At 34.4% G+C, this 24,687-nt stretch overlaps 2 protein-coding genes across 11 annotated transcripts in view; one reads left to right on the top strand and one right to left on the bottom strand.

The window, feature by feature from the left end:
- zfyve9a (zinc finger, FYVE domain containing 9a) overlaps positions 1-7,926 on the top strand; it is a 47,784-nt gene extending 39,858 nt beyond the window's left edge. For all 3 annotated transcript variants that reach the window (XM_022668331.2, XM_022668328.2, XM_022668329.2), the window contains exons 18-19: positions 108-284; positions 1,087-7,926. In XM_022668331.2, coding sequence (XP_022524052.2) covers positions 108-284; positions 1,087-1,248 — 339 coding nt within the window. In that variant the 3' untranslated portion in view covers positions 1,249-7,926. The remainder of the gene's footprint in view (positions 1-107; positions 285-1,086) is intronic.
- Positions 7,927-15,244: 7,318 nt separating this feature from the next.
- The window catches only part of cc2d1b (coiled-coil and C2 domain containing 1B), a 33,322-nt gene continuing 23,879 nt past the window's right edge, over positions 15,245-24,687 (bottom strand). For all 8 annotated transcript variants that reach the window (XM_022668300.2, XM_049478916.1, XM_022668299.2 and 5 more), the window contains 8 exons: positions 24,370-24,443; positions 22,275-22,333; positions 22,088-22,139; positions 21,339-21,438; positions 20,267-20,357; positions 19,222-19,344; positions 18,348-18,388; positions 15,245-18,253 (listed from right to left, as the gene is read on the bottom strand). In XM_022668300.2, the coding sequence (XP_022524021.2) occupies positions 18,377-18,388; positions 19,222-19,344; positions 20,267-20,357; positions 21,339-21,438; positions 22,088-22,139; positions 22,275-22,333; positions 24,370-24,443 (511 nt within the window). In that variant the 3' untranslated portion in view covers positions 15,245-18,253; positions 18,348-18,376. The remainder of the gene's footprint in view (positions 18,254-18,347; positions 18,389-19,221; positions 19,345-20,266; positions 20,358-21,338; positions 21,439-22,087; positions 22,140-22,274; positions 22,334-24,369; positions 24,444-24,687) is intronic.

Below are 24,687 nucleotides of genomic sequence, written 5' to 3'. Positions count from 1 at the left end.
GCCTGTAGGAAATTAACATCTTTACCTGTCTGTCTCTTTGTCTGTTTGACTTTCTGTTAATCTATGTGTATCTACCTGTATGTCTGTCTGTGTGTCTGTCTGTGTAGGTGTTTTTTCTGCAGAGTGATGATCAGCCGAACGGTCTGAGTGACCCTGCTGATCACAGCCGGCTGACGGAGAATGTTGCCCGGGCATTCTGCATGGCTCTTTGTCCTCACCTGAAGCTGCTGAAGGAGGACGGCATGGCCAAGCTGGGGCTGAGGGTCACGCTGGACTCAGATCAGGTTAGACTATGTACTATTGGGCGATGTTTTTATATTTAGTTTTTGGAGCTCACTAACAGGTGTAGGCCTTTATACAGCACCAGTCAAAAGTTGAATAGTACCATATTTTTCGCACTATGCCGCTCGCTCACGTTAAGTTTCACTTTAACCTTTTAGTCAGAAACCAAAGAGCTATAAATACAGGGGTTGGACAATGATACTGAAACACCTGTCATTTTAGTGTGGGAGGTTAGTGTGAAGGTTCAATTATCAGGGTAAGAGCACAGTTCTGCTCTAAATATTACAATGCACACAACATTATGGGAGACATACCAGAGTTCAAAAGAGGACAAATTGTTGGTGCACGTCTTGCTGGAGCATCTGTGACCAAGACAGCAAGTCTTTGTGATGCATCAAGAGCCACGGTATCCAGGGTAATGTCAGCATACCACCAAGAAGGACCAACCACATCCAACAGGATTAACTGTGGACGCTGTAAGAGGAAGCTGTCTGAAAGGGATGTTCGGGTGCTAACCCGGATTGTATCCAAAAAAACATAAAACCACGGCTGATCAAATCACGCAGAATTCAATGTTCACCTCAACTCTCCTGTTTCCACCAGAACTGTCCGTCACCACAATCAATTATTGTGCTCTAAAACCAGGTGATTCAGTTTCATTCTCCAACCGCTGTATATATATATATATTTCACATTTTGAACTGATTTACTGAAATAAGTGTAACCTTTCAATGATATTCTAATTCTTTGAGATATTTTTTGAGTATAATTAATAATTAATATAATAAAATGTTTTTATTGCAGGTGGGGTATCTGGCGGGCAGTAACGGTCAGCCGCTGCTCTCTCAGTATCTGAGTGATCTGGACAGTGCGCTCATCCCCGTCATCCACAGCGGAGCCTGTCAGCTGAGCGAGGGTCCCGTCGTCATGGAGCTCATCTTCTACATCCTCGAGATCATCTCTTAAAGAGCGGGTTCTCCATCCTTCTTCCTCTCTTTCTCTTTTTCTTTCTCTCTCTCATTTGCACTTCTAAGAGCCTGAAAGCTGTGCTGGGATGAACAGAATCAGCAGTATTCCTCCGGATCACCTCTCTATGCACCATCCTTCTCCTCCATCTCCTCCTACACTGTGGAAACCCTGAGGTCGGGCTGGGTCCCAGAACCACTGTTTCATTTAGCAGAGCCTCGCTGTAGCAGCACCCGGTTCTGGAGGCTCTCCGAGGTCCGAGAGGGAACGTCAGGGCTGCACGATACTGATAGTATATATATATATATATGTATTATTACTGCGATTTATATATATATATATATATATATACACAGCTCTGTAAAAAATAAAGCACTTCAGTTTCTGAATCAGTTTCTCTGATTTTGCTATTTATAGGTTTATGTTTGAGTAAAATGAACATTGTAGTTTTATAAATTCTATAAACTACAGACAACATTTCTCCCAAATTCCAAATAAAAATAAAAATATTCTCATTTATAGCATTTATTTGCAGAAAATGAGAAATGGCTGAAACAAGTTCATATTCATAAAGTTTTAAGAGTTAAGAAATCAATATTTGGTGGAATAAACCTGGTTTTTAATCACAGTTTCAGTTCATGCATCTTGGCATCATGTTCTCCTCCTCCACCAGTCTTACACACTGCTTTTGAATAACTTTATGCTGCTTTACTCCTGGTGCAGAAAAAAAAAATCAAAACAGGTTTTCAATTTGGTAAAATCAAAGAAACTCATCATTTTTAAGTGCATTCTTATTTTCTTCCAGAGCTGTATATATTTGAGAATTGGTTGGTCCTAAAAAAAAAATCATGTTTGTTCAAAGAGACCCCGCCCCCTGTGAGAGTGATTGGTTCTAACCACCACATTGTTTGTTCTGACAACGCCCCTTCTCTGTAATTGGTCTTAATACTCTTATTTTACTGACTAGGATTGGTCATAATAATCACACCAAATGGTTACAAACTATGGTTGGTTCTAGTTATGATGTTTGTTCTAGAACCTCCGCTTGGCTGTGATTGGTCCTAATTAAGACATGTGATTGGTTCTAATCGCCACTTTGTTCGATCTAAGACTGCCTCTTGACTGTGATTGGTCCTGATTGTTTGTTCTGAGACCGCACCCTCACTGCCATTGGGCCTAATTTTTACAAAACTTCTATCAGCCTGTGACTGGTTCTAATTAAAGCTTATTCTAATTATTTGAATTGGTCCTAATTAAAGCAAATTCGTGTGTTCTAAGGACTTTCCTTGAGCGTGATTGGTCGTAATCACAGGGTTGCTTGTTCTAAGATTGCTCCTAACCACAACTGAGACCGCCCCTTCCCTGCAATTGGCCTCAATACTCTGACTGTGATTGGTTTGTTGATCAACATTCCCCTAACTGTGATTGGTCCTAATTAAAGCTTATTCTAATTGGTCCTAATTAAAGCAAATATTGTGTGTTCTAAGACCTTTCCTTGAGTGTGATTGGTCCTAACCACTCATTGGTTTGTGCTAAGACTGCCCCCCTCACTGTGATCGGTCTTATTAAATGCTTATCTAATCATTCTAATTGGGCCTAATCAAAGCTTATTCTTATTGGTTCTAAGCTTATGCTAACTATTCTAATTGGGCGTAATTAAAGCAAATGTTGTGTGTTCAAAGACCTTTCCTTTAACGAGTGTTCGTTCTAAGATCGTCTCCTGACTGTGATTGGCCCCAATACCCTGATTGTGATTGGCTTGTTGAGAAACATTCCCTTCACTGTGATTGGTCCTAAGTAAAGCGTATTATAATTGGTCCTAATCAAAGCAAATGTGTGTTCTAGGACCTTTCCTTAAGGGTGATTGGTCGTAATCACAGTGTTGTTTATTCTAAGATTGTCCCCTGACTGTGATTGGTCCCAACCCCTACTTTGTACGATCTAAGACCGCCTCTTGACTTTGACTGGTCCTAATTCTTTGTTCTGAGACCATCCCCTTTGCTACCATTGGTTCTAATTTTGACGGAATTTGTTCTGAGACCTTCCTCTGACTGTGATTGGTCCAAATTGTGAGTTTTTTCTTGGACTGCCCTCTCACTGCGATTGGTCCTAATTAAAGTAAATGTTGTTTGTTTTAAGACCTTTCTTTAATTGTGATTGGTCATAATCACCATGTTGTCCTAACCTCCTGACTGTGATTGGTCCTAAGCATGAAGACTTCTGTTAAATCAAAACATTGTTCTAAAACAGCCCCTCACTGTGATTGGTCCAAACCCCCTAACTGTGATTGGTCCTAATTCCATAAAGCAGCATGTGTTGAGATGCCCCCCTCACTGTGATTGGTTCTAGCCCTTCTGACTGTGATTGGTCCAACTGTAATTGTGACTACTTTAGTTCCAAGACCTCCCCCAACTGTGATTGGTTGTAATCGCCTCATTGTTTGTGCTGAGACCTCCCCCTGACTCCCCCAGCCTAAACCATGAGGCAATTAAAACCAATCACAGTCAGGGGGAGGTCTCAGCACAAACAATGAGGCGATTAGAACCAATCGCCTCATTGTTTGTGCTGAGACCTCCCCCTGACTGTGATTGGTTCTAATCGCTTCATTGTTTAGGCTGAGACTATGAGACTGCCCCCTGACTGTGATTGGTTCTAATCGCCTCATTGTTTCTGCTGAGACCTCCCCCTGACTGTGATTGGTTCTAATCGCCTCATTGTTTCTGCTGAGACCTCCCCCTGACTGTGATTGGTTCTAATCGCCTCATTGTTTCTGCTGAGACCTCCCCCTGACTGTGATTGGTTCTAATCGCCTCATTGTTTGTTTGGAGACTCTCCATTACAACTAGCCCAATCTGAACTTCCCCTAAATTGTGATTGGCTTGTTTTGGGACCACCCCCTGACTGTGATTGGTCATAATCATCAAATTGTTTGCCACAATCGCGATTATAATACATATGATACTATCAATATATTGTGCAGCCCTAATATAACTTGAGCACACAGACCCAGAATGATGGAACGAATCAGAACTGGGGAACGTTTGGGTTCTGCGAGGTTCCTGTAGGTTCCTGTAGGTTCTAGTGCAGTGCCTGGAGCAGCTGTTCAGCAGGAGACGAAGGATGAAGTCGGCTGAGCTTCAGTCTCACCTTTTAGCTTTACAAACCACCAGATGCTTTATTTCACCAGAGTGGAGAACATGGACCTGAGGTTTTGATTTTCCGTTCCGTTTTTTGTTTGTTGTTTTTTGTTTGTTTGTTTGTTTGTTTTTGTTTGTTTGTTTCCCAAGGCGAAATGCTCCAAAGCTGAAATGATGTAGCTTCACAAGATGCAAACATCAGACAGGACTCGGATCATCAGGACTGCTTTGTGCGTTTTGGAAGGAATGCGGTGCATGTACACTTATTTATGGAGTTGCGTTACTAACTGAACCCTGTTACAGAGCGGCTCCGCCCACCAGAACCAGTTCACAGAACCAGAAACCCCCCCCGATTCGAGTCGTGGACCCCCCCCCCCCCCAGATTCGAATCTTTGCCCCAAGATTTAAGTCTTTGGGTTTCGAGCGGGATTAGAGTTTCTGGACTCAAGTCACCAGATTCGAGTTGTCGGTCACCGGATTTGAATAGTCAGTTACCGGATTAAAGTTCGCAGATTTGAGTTGTTGGTTACTGGATTCAAGTTCCTGGATTAGAGTCGTTGGTCAGCGGATTCGAGTTGCAGGATACGAGTCGTTGGTCACCAGATTTGAGTTGTCGGACACCAGATTCAAGTAATCAGTTACCGGATTCAAGTTCCTTGATTAGAGTCGTTGGTCACCAAATTCGAGTCGTTGGACACCGGACGCAAGTTGTGGGATTCAAGTTGCCGGTCGCCAGATTCGAGTTGTGGGATTCGAGTCGTCGGTTACCGGATTCGAGAAGCCAGAACTGTTCTGGATCTGTGTGGTTGATTGATTTCTGACTGTTATCACCTGGTTGAGGGTTTATAATCCCACAGATCCGACGACAACTCCTGGTTGGAATAAAACCAGCTGACCTCCATCCGTCTCCTCTCATCAGAGCAGCTCATATCTGTACCATTTCCATCCGAAAAGAACACTAATGTCCCTTTCCTAAAAGATAAAGAGATTATATGAGATATATACTTCTAATTTGCGATGCAGTGCACTGGAAATTAAGCCATTTTTAGGAAACGGAGGGACCGTGATTGGAACATTTGCTGTCGAGGGGTTTAATTTTTTTGTCTCAATTATTTTTTGTTTTTTTATTAAAAACCCTTAAAAAGGCCTGGATGATGATAATCAGTCAGTGGGTGGGGTTTGGGATGTGATGGTGTTTATTGATTATATGACCTTTATGATGACCTTTATGGAAAAGTTGATGGGTTTCTATAGTATTATATAACCTAAACTCTTCCTGTTACAGGATTCACTACAGAATAGAATTTATTTTCTTTATTTTCTATTGATTTCTCACTTTCAGGAAAAACAGTGGGATGTTAAAAACCACATATTCCCTTTGGAGCTGCACAGTATGGAGAGAATACCAGTATTAATGTGTATATACTAATCATAACATTTTACCATAACATTAAGACCACTTTAAGGTTATATAAATAACATTTGGTGATTAGCAGCTTTACAGGAAATGGGAAAAAACAAGCAAAAAAGTCATTTTGGAGCCTGAAATTCTGATTAAAGAATAAAATTAAAGGAAATACTGTGCAGCTCTAATCAGTTTTACTGAACTTCTAGATGCGTACAGAGCATTAGTGTGGAATATTCTCTTTAAAACTCTACAGAATAGAAATGATTTACCCTATAAAAGTGGAAACGTGATGAAATCTGTTACAAACCCTGAATTACATTTTCTGAATCGATGACTGTATATAAGCACTGGCTCTTCAGTTTTGAGGGATATGTTAATATATGGTGATCCATGCTTATATACAGTTTATTGATGTTATCTCAGAAACAACATGATATAACCTCAACCCACTAAATTAAAGGACTGTTTCTGGGTAAACAACTATTGAGTTTTCTATAGATCTCCATTCCCACAACAACCAATACAGTGCAGACTCTTAAAGGGGAAGTCCACCACATTTTTATTTCACTCAAAATTCTCAGTATAATTTAGTATATTAAGACTTATTATAACTCGTTCGAGGTGGGGATTTTTTTTCTACTTTTTTTTTTTAATTGACATTTGCTTCAGTATGATCCCCATTTGACTCATGTGACCATAAAACTGGAGGCAAAGCGAGGAAAACTTAGTTTACAATCTTTAATTTACACCCTTTCATTTATCGTATCACCTCTGTTGTTTAGTGCAGGTAATGCAGTTTGAGTTTGCAATTATTTAAAATATTTCCGCAGCTCTTTCGCTTTACAGACCAAATAACAGGCCAGATTATTTTTTCCTTTATGTGAAATGATAATGATCAATTATTCAATCAATTAAACTTCATGCTTATAGAACTTTTTAAATGAATCATATTGAAAAGTCATAGTGCTTTACGTGACTGATGGTTCAAGAAAGCATTAAGATGGGTATAAAAACTTTAATAAGAATTTATGACTAAAATGACAAAATTGCATCATAAAACAACAAAAATAATGCATAAAAAATAGTATTGGATATGTATTGGATTTCAGGTCTACATGATACGATAAATTAAAGATCGTAAATGAAGTTTTCCTCGCTCTGCCTCCAGTTTTATGCCAGCTGAGTCAATGGGGATCATACTGAAGCAAATGCTAGTTTGCATTAAGGTGCTCTTATCTGCGGTGCTGTTAACTTGTGGTTCCTGATGAGTGCCAGTTTTACCATTATAATGTTTTTGATGGTCTTCGTGATGAATTAAAGATTGTAAATGAACTTGTCCTCGCTATGTCTCCAGTTTAGTGTCACGTGAGTCAATGATGACCAATCAATTGGTTTTTATTTATAAACCTTTTAAGTCAATGATAATGGAAGGCAATGAGGATAATGCTGATACAACTTTCTATTGGTTACAATATAGACAGTAATCGCGATGTGATCGATAATGCTTTTAAACAGAATATAAATTAAGTTTTCCTCACTCTGCCTCCAGTTTTATGTATGAATGCAAGGCAAAGAGCTCCCTCTGTTGTTTAATGCAGATAATGCAGTTTGAGTTTACGATTATTTAAAACGCTATCGCATGCTTTTGCTTTTGAATTGTGAAAAATAGGATTTAATCGTACAAGCCTATTATATATGAAAATGGACCAAATTAGAATTAAAAATCCAAATTAAAAGTCAGATTCAATATAAATTTGCTAGTTTAATCAATTACAGTGAGTTTATAGTTTTAAGTTAAAACTTATATACTCTGTGAAGCATTGTGCTCTTATCCGGGATGCTGTTAACTTGCGGTTCCTGATGCGTGCCAGTTTCACCATTATACTGTTTTTGATGGTCTTCGCGGTATATTAAAGATTGCAAATTAAGTTTTCCTCGCTCTGCCTCCAGTTTTATGTATGCATGCAATTTCAATAAATTACAATACGTTTATAGAGTCAGGCTATTGTCACCAATTAAACAATAAAAGAAAAATTGAAAAAATGCATTAAATACTACAGACAAAAATATAGAAATGGCCACAAATGAGATAAAACAAATGGTAAAAGTAGCATATCAATATTGTCAGTGTTATACGATACGATAATACGATAATAAATGTAAAAAAAAGGTAGAAATGCTGATCTGAACTAATGTACTTTTTCTTTAGGGACTACTTTTTGCCACACTACACCCTGCATACTACAAATGTATCCCTCCACCATTTTAATAATATTTTAAATACAGAATCTTCTCAGAACTCTGGTAACACAGTGAGTCTGAGATCAGGCAGTGTTTTCATAGCCAATTGGTCCAATACGTTTTTTGTTTTTGTGGGCGGGGCTTAGAGCTTCAGATGTTCTGCTTTAATCAGGAAGAAATTTAGAAAATCTGGTGGACTTTTCCTTTAATAAGAGTCTGAAACAGCTTTAAAGTTACAGTTAAACATGATTTGAAAGTATTTAAAGTGGTATTTGTAATTATGGCCTCGTTGTAGCAGCAGAACACTAGAGATACGTAATCATGTAAATTTTTTTGGGTATGGAAAGTGCTAATGCTAACGCTAACGCTAATCACTGGAACTCCTGTCCTCCCCCTGCAGAAGTGATGATGTTACAGGACGTGGTGTTTTATGGGGTTATTATTTCAGGTGTTTTTTTTCTATTTGAAGTGTTTTTGAGTTTAATTTTCTGTATTTTTGTTTTAGTTACTGATGGACGCAGCAGAACTGTGTGCATGTCGATAAACCGGAGCTTGCTATGGTCGGGAATTTCATTAAAACTGAAATGAGGTGGTTAAAAATACAATCTGTTGTTTTAAGATAAACTCACTGTGGTCTCGTTATCGTAAACGAAGCCGAATCTGAGGAAACGTGGGTCAAATATGGTTAAAAAATATATATGTAAAAATGTATGAGAAGCCAAAAAAGTACCATGTACATGTCTTTTTTTTCTGTCAATAAAAGCAGACTTTATCAAAACCTGTAGAATATGTAAAATAAAAACTTCTAAAAAATAAAAACAGTTGTGATTTTTTTTAAATTATATTTATATATATATATTTTTCCCTACATAGTAAATCATTAGTAAAGTGATTCAGACCATAAAGGAACACATAAGGAATCATTTTGTATTTTAAAAGTTAAACTTAAAACTTTAAAAAACTCTGTGAAGCATTTAGGTGCTCTTATCTGTGGTGCTGTTAACTTCCTGGTTCCTGATGAGTGCCAGTTTCACCATTATAATGTGTTTGATGGTCTTTGCAGTCTTTACTGCACTTGAGGATACTCTCAAAGTTCTTGAAATTCTTCTTTTCAGATTAACTGACCCTCATTTTTTTCCAAAAGTCATTTTTTCTTTACTTGTCGTAAAATTGATTAGAGCATTACTTAAATAGGGCTATTCACTGTATACCAACGTGACTGATGGTTTGAGAAAGCATTACCATGAGTATAAAAACTAGAATTTGCAACTAAAATAGCAAAATTGTATCATAAAATAACAAAAATGATGCATTCAAAAAATGTTTGCGTATTGAATTTCAGGTCTATATGATATGATAAATTGAAGAGATTGTAATTTTAAGTTTTCCTCACTTTGCCTCCAGTTTTGTGTCTTGCAAGTCAATGGGGGGATTATACTGAAGCAAATGTCAATTGGTTTCTATTATAAGTATATATAAAATATTGTTAAAACTAGGATTAATTGTAGAGGCCTATTAATTGAAATTAAATATCAAGTCAGATTTAATTACAGTAAGTTTTTAATCTTAAGTTAAAACTTAAAAATACTCTGTGAAGCATTTAAGTGCTCTTATCTAGGATGCTGTTAACTTCCTGGTTCCTGATTAGTGCCAGTTTCACCATTATAATGTTTTTGATGGTCTTTGCGGCATCTGCAACTGCATTGGAGGATAATTACAAAGTTCTTGATAAATTGAAGATTGTAAATTAAGTTTTCCTCGCTCTGCCTCCAGTTTTATGTCACGTGAGTCAATGGGGACCAATCAATTTGTTTTATTCTGAACGTTTTCATTGGATGATAATGGAAGACAATGGGAATAATGCTGAAAAAACTGATCATAAATTAGGTTTTCCTCGCTCTGCCTCCAGTTTTGTTATGTATAAAAGCCTAAATTCCAGGTGACTCTACCTCATAAATCCGACCGAGGAAATAAAGCCATTTAAAGTTTTCAAAAACAGAATAAATAACCAGATATATGTTTTGAAAGGACGTAAAATATATAAAATAAATACAAAACACAATCAGGACTTTTTGAATGTATTTTAATGATAAAATTCACAATATTTTTCTATTTTTCTGCAACAGTGATAAAATAAAGTTCAAACCTCTTAAACCATAAACAGAAGAACAGAACAGGAGATCGGCTTCACTGTGAGAGAGACAGTCCTCCAATCAGAGTGGAGAATTTAATTCCTGTATATCTGAGTCTGGAAATCTTCTCCAACTTCTCTCCAGAGCCTTTTTACATCCAGATAAAGAATAAAACTCAACATGATAATGGAATATTCTAGAGTTTTCCAGCTTTAGCTCCGCCTGCTGGAGGCATATGGTTGATTATTATTGACAACAATCATTTTAATGCATTTTTCCAGAATTTAGAACAGATAACAAAAAAAAAAATTAAAATAAACACATTTATAATCTAGAAGCCAAAAAATTAGCTTCTTTAAAATGTGCCCCTATTAAATTCTACTGTAAATAAAATGAACGGAATCTCCACTAACTTTTAACGTTTACGCAGTTACGATGTTTTATTTTAGTCTGTTCACATTTTAATCTTAATTTTAATATAACGTACAGTACTGTGCATAAGTTTTAGGCACCAAAGCAAATTACACTAATCCATTTATCTCAGTAATACGAGTGTTTTTACCTGAAAAAAGAACCACATATGATTTAAACAGATGCAAATAAACACTGATACAGTAAAACGTAACAAGAATTTCTCGTTTTTAACTAGAAGTATGTTTTATTTAAGTGTAGATTTCTCCAGATTTCTCCTGGATGCTCCTCAGACAGCATGTGTTTATTATTATGTTCAGTTCCGTCAGCAGCTCACCTGATTTACCACATTTACCAGTAATTTACCAAACAAGGTGTTGATTAATATGATGAGAACTAGAAATAAATTAATCTATTAAACTCTATTAGATGAGAAGGAGAGATTAGGAGATGTTTTGTTGTTTTAAGGAAAACTATTTTAGCTTTTTGTAAATTGCTGTTTGTATTTATTGTAATGCTGATTTAATGTGTTTTACTGAGATAATAAACACTTACTGCACAGATAAGAAGCTTTTTATTTACTTAAAATTCCCACAGGTGCCTAAAACGTTTGCACAGTACTGTATATCTGACATTATTCTGAACAGTTTATGTTCCTAAACTGATGATCATGCTCTAAAAAGCAGCAGAGCTTCACATGAAGTTTCGGTTTCATTTTCTCCAGAATCACAGGAGCTATCAAGCAGTTCCAGCACCTGCAGATGGACTTATCATGGAGAATATGTTCCAGCTCACTGTAAAAAATGCTTTTTTTAAGCCACGCCCACTTATTAGGTTTGCGTTTTTGGTTTTACTCAACTTCTAAAAGTCGACTACTTCAGTTTAAACAGAAACATCAGTCTAAAAATATTGATTTAGTGCTTATTTAGTCTATAACCTCATTATTCCACCACTGAATCCTTCACTCACTACTTTCATCCATTTCCTCTCAGATTTTTCAGCCCACATCCATTTCTTCTTGTTATCATGACATACGTGAAAAGATGTACGAATTCAGGTCTAGATGTTTAGACAGTCACATTTTTGTTTATGTATTAGAAATACAGCTCTGAAAAAAAAATTAAAACCTCTGGAATAAAATCAAGAGGAATATGGATGATCACAAACCATCAAACCACCAAACTGAACTGCTTGAATTTTTACACCAGGAGTAAAGCAGCATAAAGTTATCCAAAAGCAGTGTGTAAGACTGGTGGAGGAGAACATGATGCCAAGATGCATGAAAAAAAAACTGTGATTAAAACCCAGGGTTATTCCACCAAATATTGATTATTTCTGAACTCTTAAAACTTTATGAATATGAACTTGTTTTCTTTGCATTATTTGAGGTCTGAAAGTTCTGCATCTTTTTTGTTATTTCAGACATTTCTCATTTTCTGTAAATAAATGCTCTAAATGAAAATATTTTTATTTGTAATTTGGGAGAAATGTTGTCTGTAGTTTATAGAATAAAACAACAATGTTCTTTTTACTCAAACATAAACCTATAAATAGCACAATCAGAGAAACTGATTCAGAAACTGAAGTGCTCTCTTCATTTTTTACAGAGCTGTAAATTAGATTTCTGATCTAAAAGCTAGGGGTGTACGATAAGTGCGATAAAGTGCGATAAAGGTGTTTCATATCCTGATATTACTGTTAAACATGATAAAAACAAATAAAGATCAAAAATTAAGTTTTCTTCACTTTACCTCCATTATTTTGTCATGTAATTTTAAATGTTTTAAGTCGATGATAATGGAATTTATTGGGAATAATGTTAAAACAGCTTCCCATTGGTTACTACATGTATAATAATTGCGTTGTGTTATAACGCTGTTGGATTTCCCATTATTGCTGTTAAACACGATAAACAAGTAAAGATAAAAATTAAGTAAATGAAGCTGTTCCTCAATCTACATCCAGTTTTAGATCCTTGTTATGTCACAAGAACACAGTCAGCAATATAAAGAGCAGTTTGAGTTTGTGGTTATCGGAAAAAAAAATTGCGTTATTGCAACGATGTTAAAAACATGTAAAAAATAAAAAAAAGTGTAATTTTTAGTTAAAATTCTGGAAAAATGCAGAAAACACGAAAAACATCCCGAAATGATTGTCAATGCTAATCAACTATACAGTATACTACACAGAATGCTAATAAATATACTTATCTTAAACAAAACAAATTAAGACAGTTTTGAAATGGAAGAACTTTAGTGTAGTGAAATGAGGACCCTTAAAAAAAAGAAGAAAAAAAAGTAAAATATATTTATATATATTTATCAATTCCAGTTGAAGATCTGGCACCAAACATATCATCATCATCTACTATTAAAGCCTCAATAAATGTTGCAATGTTTAGAGTAATATTCACAAATGCATGTCCAAAAACACATCTTCTACAGTATATGGCCTGAGGGATATATATATATATTAATATATATTTTCTGTTTTATAAATATCCGCGTGTTCAGCTGGAGGCGTAGAATAATGTGTATCCGAGAATAGAATAAAAACTAAAAAAGGAAAAAAAAAGTGCTTTTAAATAAATGTATGTATATTTTTATGGCAACCTCTTGGCTTGGCAATATATGGAATATGACTATCATATGTTCTATTATGTTTAAAAAAGGACAATATATTTAATCGTACAGCATTGTCCATTTTGCACAATAGAACATTTGTAAACATGACTAAAAATCTTAAAGTAATACTCCAAATGTTTTAAACCTAATTTTTGTCTGCTGCATCTATAGCTTTTAATCAGTTATTATTTATTGTCATTTATATGTTTAATATAACTTTAGCGTTACAGAAAAAAATCATTTATAAATGGAAGTCAATGGTAATAATGCAGAAGCAATTTTCTATTGGTTGATTAATAAAGGATGTCTATGGGGATAATGGAGTAGCAATTTCCCATTGGTTGATTTTTTTATTTTAATGGAAGTCAATGGGGATAATCTAAAGCGATTACCTATTGGTTGATAAATTATAATGGAAGTCAATGGGGATAATCTAAAGCGATTACCTATTGGTTGATAAATTATAATGGAAGTCAATGGGGGTAATGCTAAAGCAATTTCTTATTGGTTGATACATTATAATGGAAGTCAATGGGGGTAATGCTAAAGCAATTTCTTATTGGTTGATACATTATAATGGAAGTCAATGGGGGTAATGCTAAAGCAATTTCTTATTGGTTGATACATTATAATGGAAGTCAATGGGGGTAATGCTAAAGCAATTTCTTATTGGTTGATAAATTATAATGGAAGTCAATAAATCAATAAGGGATAATTCTTAAGCAATTTACCACTGGTTGATAAAATTATAATGGAAGTCAATGGGAATAATAGTAAAGCGATTTCTCATTGGTTGAAAAATTATAAAGGAAGTCTATGGGGTAATGCTAAAGCAATTTATTATTGGTTGATAGATTATAATGGAAGTCAATAGGGATAATGCTAAAGCAATTTCCTATTGGTTGATAAATTATAATGGAGGTCAGTGGTGGGAAATGCTCTGATGCAGCAGACGGAGGTAGTTTGATTAATCAGTGGAGTATTATTGGAGTATTATTGGAGTATTACTGTAAGAATGATCCTTCTCCCGGCGCTTTTAGTGCAGTAACTGTATCTGATTAGATGATGTTTTGGGATTATTGGAACTGTGTTTATATCAGAGTACCGTTTTTAGTCCGAATCTTCAGACTAATCTGATTATAATATTATGAAGTTGAAAATCATCATCATATCAGAACATTATGACCACCTACTTCTTCTTCTTCTACTCCTTTTATCCAGTATGTTTCATCAGCTCCACTTATCATATATATAAATATATTTCACTCCTTTTATCCTGTTCTTCATCTGTTCGTTGTAGAAAAATTATTGCGTGGCTAATAAAATAATTAAATTGAGCGAACAATATAGCAACAGCGAACAATTTCTTTAATCTGAGCGAACGATTTCTTTGATTCAACCAAATTCTTTAATTCAGAGCAATTTATTTCATTCAAGCAAACGATTTCTTTAACATGAGCGAACAATTTTTTAATTCAAGCGAACAATTTTTTAATTCAAGCGAACAATTTTTTAATTCAAGCGAACAATTTTTTAATTCTTTAATTCAAGCGAACAATTTTTTAATTCAAGCGAACAATTTTTTAATTCTTTAATTCAAGCGAACAATTTTTTAATTCAAGCGAACAATTTTTTAATTCTTTAATTCAAGCGAACAATTTTTTCATTCAAGCGAACAATTTTTTAATTCAAGCGAACAATTTTTTAATTCAAGCGAACAATTTTTTAATTCTTTAATTCAAGCGAACAATTTTTTCATTCAAGCGAACAATTTTTTCATTCAAGCGAACAATTTTTTAATTCAAGCGAACAATTTTTTTAATTCGTGCTCACAGTTTCATTAATTTGAACAAACAACTTCTTTATTTTAAGTAAATAATTTGCAATTTGTGCAAGCAATTTCTTTAATTTGTGCTTACAATTGATTTAATTCAAGTGAACGATTTATTTAATTCGAACAAATTATTTCTTTGATTCAAGCAAATATTTTTTTTAATTTGAGTGATCGATTTCTTTAAATCGAGAGAACTATTTCTTTAATTTGAGGGAAACAAATGGTGCAGATATCGATTGACGTATCCTCAATTCCACTAAAACTGGTGCATGAAGTCAGGATTTCTGCAGAATGCATTGTTATTAATAGGGGTGGGAATCGTTTACTATCTCACGATTCGATTCGATTCCGATTTTGGGGGCCACGATTCGATTCAAAATCGATTTTTGATTCAAAACGATTTGAATTATAAAAATTTCTGCTTCTGGCTTATGAATCTTATTGAAAAAAAACCCTCCATAATATACACTGGTCCTGGAGCAGGTAATGTGTTACAAAAACAATAAAATGTGCAGGAATGTGGGTCCTCAGTGACAGAGGAATCACTGGGATATCACAATGACGTTAATGAACAATAAATAAATAATAAATAACACTGCTTTATTACCAGGCTACTAGCGGTGGTGTGTAGGTGACGCTGCTGGGCTGATGTGATGATAGCAGTGGAGCGCTAAAGTTCAGGAGCAGCTGCTGATTAACTAGTTAATTTAAGGTCGTTGTATTTCTTCAGAAAGGGGGCAGGAGGTGGAGAAATTAATTCATATGGTCCATTCCTTAATTCCTCTGTGATGAGGAGCTGAAATTAGCTCTGATTAGCTTATTGTTATTTTTCCGTTCCGCCTTAAATGCTGCAGCCCGCTGCCACCTGTAGCGTTATTTAAGGTGGAACTGGAAAGTTAGCTAGTTAGCTAGCTAACAGTTACTGAAACTAACTACTAGCGATCTTTTTTATGCTTGTTATGAAGCATTCTGCCATAAAACATTGAAACTACACGTTAATCTAATGTAATATAGTGCTTGTTCTGCCATCTTACCGGTGATTCTCATACACCTACGCTCTGTGTGTGTCTGGAAGATCTCCGTTTGAAGGGACAAGCCCTATCCCCAGGGTTGCCAGGTCCAACAAAAATACCCAGCCCAAAATCAGTCTAAAACCCGCCCCTCAGAATCGATTTTGGGACATTTTAAATCGATTCTGAATCGTAGTAAATGAGAATCAAGATTCTTATGTGAATCGATTTTTTGGCACACCTCTAGTTATTAAATGGTATTGCTAGCTAGCAATGCTAATCTGGACGATGCTAACAATGGTAGAAAAAAGTTGGAAACATTTTGGTTGGAAATTTCTTGAATTTCTTTTTTTAATAAAAGTGTAAAATTATCTGACTCCAAATTACTGAAATAGTTTCATAATTTGGAGTCAAATTGAAGTCTTTTTTAAAATCCTCTGAAATCAATACTTTAGCTAGCGTTGGGCAATATGATAAAAAAAAAGTCATACCTCCATAATTTTAATAGAAATGTGTTTTTTTTTTTAATATTGCAATTATATTGTATCGATTGACATTGAAATGAGAGGCATCTCTTGCTGTTACCTCTTATCACTAGTGATAAACAGCAGTGCTGCTTGAGTTTTTAAACAGTTTTTAAGCCCTCAGTTTGTAATTATAATACAACTAAAAAGAGCCATACACATGATGAGTGGAGTCTATAAGGCGGACAGTGATGGTAGAAACAGAAAAAGGAAGTGGTCATAATGTTCTGGCTGGACTGTGTGCACTGGGTTATGAATTATGGGTTATGATTGGGGGAGGGGGTGTTTCAGGGTAACCCGTGTCTATCCGTGCAGTTCATTTATTTTATATTTCTTTTCTTTGCTTTAATATATAAACGAGTGTTGCAGCTTCGTACAAAACCTTTTGGAATTCGATGCAATCTTTTGCTTTTATCTTTTTTTTTGCATAGATAAATCAATCAATCAATCAATCAATCAATCAATCAATTAATAAATTAATTCCACATAATGGTAGGAACATGGCAGCAGCGTGTGCTTCAACACAGGAGCAGGTTTAGTACTCGAACTACAGCAACAGTGATCACTTTGGTATTAGTGCATAGGTGCATCCCAGAGCAGCAAAAACACAAATATATTAGATATATTTAGCCTAGCGTAGCCTGAACTCACAGCCAGGACAGCTTATTTATATTTATATTAATATCATTCGCTTAAAATCTAAAATTTAAAGTGAAAATCAAACCAATTTAACCAATTGAATCATTTAAAAGGTGTGTCGTACGCTGTTTCCCCCAGTCCTGCTCATTAACTCAAACTAAAAAGAGAAAAATCCACCGATTAAAAAACAAAAATCTGCGTAATTAAGATTAAGAATTAATATTTCCAATTTTATCCCATTTTTTTACTCAATCCCTGTTTATATGAACTCCCAGAATAAGTGCACTCCTCCTTCGATATGTGTACATTCAGGCTCCGCCTCTTTTTTTCCAACTGCAGCCAATCATCACGCAACATAACCTATTATATTATCCCTCTCTCAGACTCCGGCTGCTGATGCTCTAGCAAGCAGCATGACCCAAGATATGTACTGGTGAATCACTTAGTACAATATAATATAAGAAAATTATTACAACAAATTACTTTGTGGTTGCGCAATCCCACTAACTATCGTCTTTGTGTTGTGTCCCATGACTTTTGGCATGTCCCATGACATCTGGCGTGTCCCATATAAGCTAAAGAATGCTACACTGACCTGTGGGACATGTGGACAGAGTCTTTAGAAATTGAACGTAGAAGCGTTTCTGGATTTCTGCTAAAGTCGCTAATCTGGACACACGGACAATTCTAGCCAGAAGACGCTGGTCACCATCATTATTAGTATTCTATGATGTGAATCACGTGAAAGTTAACTTATCTTGAATCCTGAATTACGCAGAAAATTGTATAAACTGGTGGATTATCTCGTTAAACCCTGTGTTTTTGGCGGTGCAGTAATTCAGCCTTCATTATCCCGATATAACTCTATAGTCTCTGTTTTATCATGAGATCAAACCCTCGTGTCTTTTTGCCGTTTGTGGAAGAACTTTAGATGATTTCTCCCATCGTTCATCCATAACCTACAGAATAGCAGCACGCCGGAGCACGCCCAACGTCCAATCACATCACACCCAGAGTGGCCAAAGGGGTTGACCTCACTGTCTCTCTGAGAAGAAAAGAAACGATAAAAATATTGTTTGAGTACGAGTTCCACCATATTAGCTCATTAATAATAAGAAAAATTGTAAATATATACTTACCTTTTTATTTCCCACAGTGAGAGTGTTGGTTAAAGAACAGCCTGGGAACAGAAAACATGAATAATAACTAAAAGGTGTCAATCGATTAAAAAAATTACAGCACAATTCATCTTTCAGCCCAATCAGTGAGTAGCAGAGCTAACAAACACCACTAACTGCATAATACCGCTCTCTACAGTTCATCTTTCAGCCCAATCAGCGAGTAGAAAAGCTAACGAACACCACTAACCAGATAATACCGCTCTCTACAGTTCATCTGTCAGTACATTCAGTGAGTAGCAGAGCTAACAAACACCACTATCTTGAAAATACCATTCTCTACAGTTTATCTCTTAGTACATTTAGTAAGTAGCAGAGCTAATAAACACCACTAACCAGATAATATCCCTCTCTACAGTTCATCTTTCAACCCAATCAGTAAGTAGCAAAGCTAACAAACACCACTAACCAGATAATATCCCTCTCTACAGTTAATCTTTCAGCCAATACAGTGAGTAGCAAAGCTAACAAACACCACTAACCAGATAATACCTCTCTCTACAGTTCATCTTTCAGCCCAATCAGTAAGTAGCAAAGCTAACAAACACCACTAACCGGATAATACCTCTCTCTACAGTTCATCTTTCAGCCCAATCAGTGAGTAGCAAAGCTAACAAACACCACTAACCCGATAATACCTCTCTCTACAGTTCATCTTTTAGTTTATACAGTGAGAATCAGAGCTAACAAACACCACTAACCAGATAATATCACTCTACAGTTCATATTTCAGTCCAATCAGAGAATACCAAAACTAACAAACACCACTAACCAGATTATACCACTCTTTACAGTATTACAGTGTGTGGTATTTCTCTATGTGTACAATTCTGACCTGTGATTGGTCCAGTACTAGCCAGCGTTCTGATACAGTCTGCAGGTCCTGTCCACTCAGAGGCTCTCTGAGACGAACCTTCACCTCCAAACGTCCACCGCTGGCCTTCCGTCCGTCCATCACCTGAACACACACACACACACACATATATATACATATATATATATATATATATATATATATATATATACACACACACATATATATATATACATATATACACATATATATACATATATATATATATAAATATATATACATATATACACATATATACACACATATATATATATATATACACATACATATACATTATATATATATATATATATATATATATATATATATATATATATATATATACACACACACACCTCACAGTATACACTTATTTCTGAGCTTTATTACGTTTATTATTAGTTACTGTTCAGTAACTGATATAAAACTAGTCATTGAAATTTTGAAATTAAAACAGAAAGTAATGAAATAAAAATACATATATTAAATAAAATTAAATACAGTGCCTTGCAAATTCGCCCCCCTCAAACTTTTCAACCTTTTGCCACATTTCAGGCTTCAAACATAAAGATATGAAATTGTAATTTTTTTGTGAAGAATCCACAAGTGGGACACAATCGTGAAGTAGAACGAAATTCATGGATTTTTAAAAATTTTTTTAGAAATAAAAAATTGAAAAGTGGGGCGTGCAATATTATTCATCCCCCTTGTGTTAATACTATTGTATTAATAATTCTATTTATCATCATCAGTCATTAAGTTCAACATTGGATCATTCAGAGATCCTCACTCGATTTGAGTGAGTTTGCTGCACTGAAAGTAAAGGGGCTGAATAATATTGCACACCCCACTTTTCAGTTTTTTATTTCTAAAAAAAAGTTTAAAATATCCAATAAATTTCGTTCCACTTCACGACTGTGTCCCACTTGTTGATGATTCTTCAAAAAAAATTACAATTTCATATATTTAATATAAGTTTGCAATACTTTTGCAATGTATAATATAAATATAAAGCGTTTCTGCTTACCTCCACTATCTCCCGCACTTCACTCTCAGTCTCCAACTTCTCCAGCTTAACAAGAGCTGTTCCTATTGGCTTATCACTCCTCAGGAAACCACTGCAGCACACATACACAAACATATATATAAATGTCCTGCTGGAAAATGAAATTTGCATATTCATAAAAGTAGTCAGCAGTTTGCAAAAGAGCATCTGGATGTTCCACTACAGCACTACTGGCTAAATATACTGTGGACAGATAAAACCAAAACTGAGTTGTTTGAAAGGAAAACACACAACGCACAGCACACCATCATCAAAACCTCATCCAAACTGTGAAACATGGTGGAGGGGGCATCATGGTTTGGGGCTGCTTTGCTTTGCTGCCTCAGGGTCTGCACGGATTTTGCCGTCATCAACGTAAAAATGAATTCCCAAGTTTAACAAGTTTACATTTTACAGGAAAATTTAAGACCATCTGTCTCCAACTGAAGCTCAACAGAGGACGGATGATGCAACAGAACAACGACCCAAAACATAGAAGTAAATCAACAACCGAACGACTTCAACAGAAGAAAATAAATAAATACTCCTTCTGGAGAGTCCTGACCTCCTGATCCCAACTGAGATGCTGCAGCATCATGACCTCAAGAGAGAGATTCACACCAGATATCCCATAATATTATAGCTGAACTGAAACAGTTTAGTGAAGAGGAATGATCCAGAACTCCTCCTGACCGTTCTGCAGGTCTGATCTGCAGCTACAGGAAACCATTGGTTGAGGATTTTGCTGCTAAAGGAGGATCAACCAGTTATTAAATCCAGAGATTCACATACTTTTATTTACTCTCACTGTGAATATTAACATGCTGTGTTCAATTAAACCATGCAAACATATTTTATTTTATATATTTATATGTTTTAGTTTAATCAGACTGTGTTTGTCTATTGTTGGGACGTAGATGAAGATCAGAACACATTTAATGACCAATTTATGCAGAAATACAAGTATAATCCCAAAGGGTTCACATACTTTTTCCTGCAACTGTATGTAAGAAAATATACAAATATATGTACAGAATGAAGTTTATGGACGAACCCTTTGTGGAAGAGCTCCAGTTTCAGGCCTTTAGACTGAACGACTCTCCTGAAGCCGCGGTGATTCCGGTTAATGTTCAGAGTGAAGCTCTGGTTATATTCTACACACAAACAAAAATACATATAAATATAATCTGCATCAAACAACAATTTTACTAATGATAATAAAAATCTGTATTATAATACTAAGATTTTTGTATAATTGTTTATGTTTGCAGTTAACATGCATGTTCTAACTAGTATCATATTATATTATATAAATATGATATTAGATCAATTTTATAGATAAATATGATTAGATCAATATATAAGGTAAATATGATATGAAATAAATATATTACATAAACATGACAGATAAACATATTATATAAATATGATATTAAGATCAATATATTACTGAAATATGATTTTATATCAATATATTACATACATATGATATTAGATCAATATATAAGACAAATATGACATTAAATAAATATATCACATACATGTGATAGATAAATATATTATATAAATGTGATATTAGATCAATGTATTACATAAATATGATATTAGATTAATATACTACATAAATATGATTAGATCAATATAATAGATGTGATTAGGTCATTAGGTCACTGATTAGGTCAATATATAAGATAAATATGATATTAAATAAATATATTAGATAAATGTGATTAGAACAATATATTACATAAATATGATATTAGATCAATATATTACATAAATATAAACAGAAACAGCTCCTACCTGGGCTGTTGGTGTTTTTGATGACTGTAGTTTTGTGTTTCTGAGGCTGATCCTAAAATTAAACATCATACACCATACGGTCAAAAGTATTGAGACAAACGTTTGAACAGACTGTATGAAATAGATTTATTAAGGTATAGATTATTAATGTGTGTTTATATACTGGGTTGTGGATGAAGATACTCACTGAACTGGGATACGGAAAATCAAACTTCACAAAAGCATCCAGGTCATTGGATGCAACACCTACATTAATAAAGACACACACAAAAAAATACATAAACATATATATTTATATATTTCCACACTTTTCTCACTCTGATTACAGGCTAATAAATAGTGAAAACAATTAACATTGTCAATTACACTAATTAATAAAACATAAGTATATAAAATGTACATGAATAAATAAATAAATAAATAAATGAATACATTTATATTATAAATAAATTAATTAATTTAGGAATAAAAATAATTAATAAATAATATATAGTCCACTTTTATAGAAGTTATATTTATATTATTCCACTAATTTACATTTTTTTATTGCACTTTTTGTTCCACATATATAATTTACACATAATGTTTATTCTACTCATATATAGAATTTCTATTCTAATTATATAGAATTAAAATATAATTTTCACTGTACGTATACAGAATTAAAATAGAATTTTATTCCACGTCTATAAAATTATGTGAATTGTTTATTCTACACAGAGAGAATTTATATATATATATATAAAAACATTATTTCGCCTACATAGATTTTTTTTTATTTCACATATATAAAATTAATTCCACATATAGGATTTGTATAAAACAATTCCCCACAGATACAGAATTATTACAGAATGTTTTCATTCCACTTAAACAGACCTTTTATTCCACTCATATAATTTATATTCCACTTAAACAAAATTATATTGCACTGTAGAATAATCTCTTTATATAGATTTTAATTCAACTTATTTGGAATTTATGTCGAATTTTTATTTCACTTATATATAATTTATACAAATTTTTGGTTACACTCATACAGATTTTCTATTCCACTTAAACAGAATTTTCACTGCACTTTTCAAATATAAAACATTAATGTAACGTTAAAATATAAAAAAAAAATATATATAAATATATATCTGAGTTCAGTCTGTAGTATCAGTATATTTACGATCTGCTGTTCCTTTAAGAGATCAGCTGACTCTCTGTGCTGCAGGTCAGCTGACCTATAAAATCACATGACTGATAAAAACCATGTGCTGAAACTGTAAACAGACCACAGAACATAAAGCAGAAGCTCCGATCAGCAAATACTACTGTTATATACCCTACATACCCAAAACCACACTTACTTTATATAACTCTATATAATATTAGAATTCTAAACCCTAATAAACATTAATAAAGTCAGTGATCAGTGAGAGTCTCTAACTGTAATTAACTCTATATAACATTAGAATACTAAACACAAATAAACATAAAGAAAAAAATCAGTGATCAGTGAGTGTCTACCTGTAATTAACTCTATATAACATTAGAATACTAAACCGAAATAAACATTAATAAAGTCAGTGATCAGTGAGAGTGTCTACGTGTAATTAACTTTATATAACATTAGAATACTAAACACAAATAAGCATAAAGAAAAAAGTCAGTGATCAGTGAGTGTCTACCTGTAATTAACTCTATATAACATTAGAATACTAAACCGAAATAAACATTAATAAAGTCAGTGATCAGTGAGAGTGTCTACCTGTAATTAACTCTATATAACATTAGAATACTAAACCGAAATAAACATTAATAAAGTCAGTGATCAGTGAGTGTCTACCTGTAATTAACTCTATATAACATTATAATACTAAACCCAAATAAACAATAATAAAGTCAGTGATCAGTGAGAGTGTCTACCTGTAATTAACTCTATATAACATTAGAATACTAAACCCAAATAAACATTAATAAAGTCAGTGATCAGTGAGAGTGTCTACCTGTAATTAACTTTATATAACATTAGAATACTAAACCCTAATAAACATTAATAAAGTCAGTGGTCAGTGAGAGTGTCTACCTGTAATTAACTCTATATAACATTAGAATACTAAACCCAAATAAACATTAATAAAGTCAGTGATCAGTGAGAGTGTCTACCTGTAATTAACTTTATATAACATTAGAATACTAAACCCAAATAAACAATAATAAAGTCAGTGGTCAGTGAGAGTGTCTACCTGTAATTAACTCTATATAACAACAGAATGTTGTTAACGCAGTCTTACCTGAAGGAGCAGGAAGGTTCATGCCTCGTACGATTATCACTACCATATCGGTGCTGCTGAGCTCCGGAAATATTCTGTAACAGAGAACAAGAATATTAAGTGCTGTAGTGTTGTTAGGTGGATGCTGTGGAGTTGCTGAGTGCTTGCTTACTAGATGAACGCTGTAGTGTTGCTAGGTGGTTGCTGCGGAGTTGCTTAGTGGATCCTAGGTGGTTGGAAGCTGTAGTGTTGTTAGATGGTTGCTGTGGAGTTGCTGAGTAATCTCTAAGTGGTTGCTGCGGAGTTGCTGAGTAATCTCTAAGTGGTTGCTGTGGAGTT

This window comes from Astyanax mexicanus, chromosome 4, assembly GCF_023375975.1.
Source record: "Astyanax mexicanus isolate ESR-SI-001 chromosome 4, AstMex3_surface, whole genome shotgun sequence".
NCBI lineage: Eukaryota > Metazoa > Chordata > Actinopteri > Characiformes > Acestrorhamphidae > Astyanax > Astyanax mexicanus.
This window is presented reverse-complemented; position numbering and strand designations above follow the sequence as displayed.